This window comes from Penaeus japonicus, unplaced genomic scaffold (assembly GCF_977035675.1).
Source record: "Penaeus japonicus unplaced genomic scaffold, GWHDUDI00000001_assembly GWHDUDI00000016, whole genome shotgun sequence".
NCBI classification, from domain to species: domain Eukaryota; kingdom Metazoa; phylum Arthropoda; class Malacostraca; order Decapoda; family Penaeidae; genus Penaeus; species Penaeus japonicus.
The window spans coordinates 9,259,513-9,262,012 of record NW_028234418.1 but is presented as its reverse complement, the minus strand read 5'-3'; the positions used below and the strand labels follow the sequence as shown (position 1 = coordinate 9,262,012).

At 53.9% G+C, this 2,500-nt stretch overlaps 1 protein-coding gene across 1 annotated transcript in view; it reads right to left on the bottom strand.

Moving 5' to 3' along the window:
* The window catches only part of LOC122246914 (uncharacterized), a 92,250-nt gene that overhangs the window by 67,650 nt on the left and 22,100 nt on the right, over nt 1-2,500 (bottom strand). The window contains exons 5-6 of the mRNA XM_086545073.1: nt 2,156-2,299; nt 667-773 (exon numbers count right to left, since the gene is read on the bottom strand). Coding sequence (XP_086401199.1) covers nt 667-773; nt 2,156-2,299 — 251 coding nt within the window. The remainder of the gene's footprint in view (nt 1-666; nt 774-2,155; nt 2,300-2,500) is intronic.

Sequence of the window (2,500 nt, the reverse complement as noted above, 5' to 3'; positions counted from 1 at the left end):
CTTTGCCTCCTTCCACTCAATCCCCTATCCGTTTATCCCTCTATCCTATCCACCTCTACCTTCCGCTTCCTCCATTCTTTCTATCCTACCCTCCCTCCCTCCCCCTCTATTAACCCCTCCTTCTCTACCTCTTCCCTCTCTCCCTACACCCACCCCACCCTAACTAGCTTCCTACTCCTACCCCCACCCTACCCTCCCTATCCTTATGTCCACCCCTCCCTCCCTGCCCCTTCTCGCGACTCCTCCCTTCCTCCTATTCCCATCCCCTCCCTCCTTACCCCCTTCCTCACCCTCCTTGTCCCTCTATCCCTCCCTCTCACCCTTGCCCCTCTATTCCCCTACTCTACTCCCCCTTCCCTTACCCATCCTACTTCCCTCCCCTCGTTCATCCCCTCACTTTTACTCTTATTCTATCCTCTCTACCCTACCCGACTCTAGCCCCCCTCCCACCCTAGCCTCGATCCCAGTCTTACCCCCATCCAACCCTCCCTCCCTCTTGCACCCTTTCCTCCTACCCTCCTCCCCTGCCTCCCACTCTACCCTCCCTCCCTCTCTCCCACTCTTCCCCCTACCCCTCCCTCCCCCCTCCCTCTCTCCCACTCTTTCTCCCACCCTACCCTCTGTCCCTCCCTCCCACTCTACCCTCCGTCCCTCCCTCCCCCTCACCTCATCCAAGCCGTCGAGCGGGCAGTCCTTCCTGCCGTCACACCGCCACGCCGCCGGGATCCTCAGGCCCCCCGAGCACTGCATCGTCTCCGAGCCGCCCACCGTCTCTGTGAGGAGGGAGAAAGGGTGAGAGGGAAGAGGGACAGGGTGGGAGAAGAGGGTGAGGGTGGGTGAGGGTGGGAGAAGAGGGCGAGGGTGGGAGAAGAGGGACAGGGTGGGAGAAGAGGGCGAGGGTGGGAGAAGAGAGTGAGGGTGGGAGAAGAGGGCGAGGGTGGGAGAAAAGGGTGAGGGTGGGTGAGGGACAGGGTGGGAGAGGAGGGTGAGGGTGAGTGAGAGTGGGAGAAAAGAGCGAGGGTGGGAGAAGAGGGCGAGGGTGGGAGAAGAGGGTGAGGGTGAGAGAAAAGGGTGAGGGTGGGTGAGGGTGGTAGAAGAGGGTGAGGGTGGGAGAAGAGGGTGAGGGACTGAGGGTGTGTGGAAGGTGAGGGGGTGAGAGGGAGAGTAGAGGGAGGGTGAACGGTGAGGGGGTGAGAGGGAGGGTAGAGGGAGAAGAGGGTGAGGGTGGAAGAAGAGAGTGAGGGTGGGAGAAGAGAGTGAGGGTGTGTGGAAGGTGAGAGGGTGAGAGGGAGGGTAGAGGGAGGGTGAACGGTGAGGGGGTGAGAGGGAGGGTAGAGGGAGAAGAGGGTGAGGGTGGAAGAAGAGAGTGAGGGTGGGAGAAGAGAGTGAGGGTGTGTGGAAGGTGAGAGGGTGAGAGGGAGGGTAGAGAAAGGGTGAAGGGTGAGGGGGTGAGAGGGAGGGTAGAGGGAAGGAGTAGAGGGGGGGGTGGAAGAAGAGAGTGAGGGTGGGAGAAGAGAGTGAGGGTGTGTGGAAGGTGAGAGGGTGAGAGGGAGGGTAGAGAAAGGGTGAAGGGTGAGGGGGTGAGAGGGAGGGTAGAGGGAGAAGAGGGGGAGGGGGAGGGTAGAGGGAAAAGAGGGTGAGGGAGAAGAAGGTAAATGGGTGAATAAGGTGAGGGTTAGGGAGGAGGGTAGAGAGGTGAGGGTGAGAGGTGAAAATAAACAGTGGAGGGTAAACAGGGTGTGGTGGGTGCTGGTGATGATGGTGAAAATAATGACAAGGACAATGACGATGACGATGACCATGATGATGACCATGATGATGGCGATGATGACGATGGCAATGATGACGATGGCGATGCTGACGATGGTGATAGTGGTGATGGTGGTAGTAATGATAATAATGATGATGATAATGATGACGATGATAATTATGATGATATCAGTAATATCACTGATAATAATTATAATGAAGAAGTTTACAACAATAGCAATAACAACAACAATAATGATAATAAAAATAACGATACATCTATTACTGCTGCAGCATAACGATAATAATGAAAAGGATAAAAATGATTATCATACTAATAACAATAACAATAATATAAACAATAATAAATGACATGAGTAATAACAACAAAACCACTCTAACCAACCATGCTCGGGGTTAGTCCTAGCCACGCCCACACAGGCAACCTCGTCCTCAGCCCCATAGCAATCTGCTTCTCCATTGCACACCAGTTCTCGCGGCAAGCAGGGTCCCAGGGGCTCCTCGCAGTCTCCCGAGGAACAAGCACGACCTGGTATGACGAATGTAGTTATACAATGTATGATTTACGGTTGTGTGATGTAAAAGTGTTGAGTATGGGACTGAAAACGGTTGAGTATGGGACTGAAAGGATTTGCCTGAGACTTTGTTTACGGAATCTGCATGTTTAAGTATCGTTTCTTATTGAAATTGATTTAGGACACTTAATTTCAGAAACACATATCACATACGC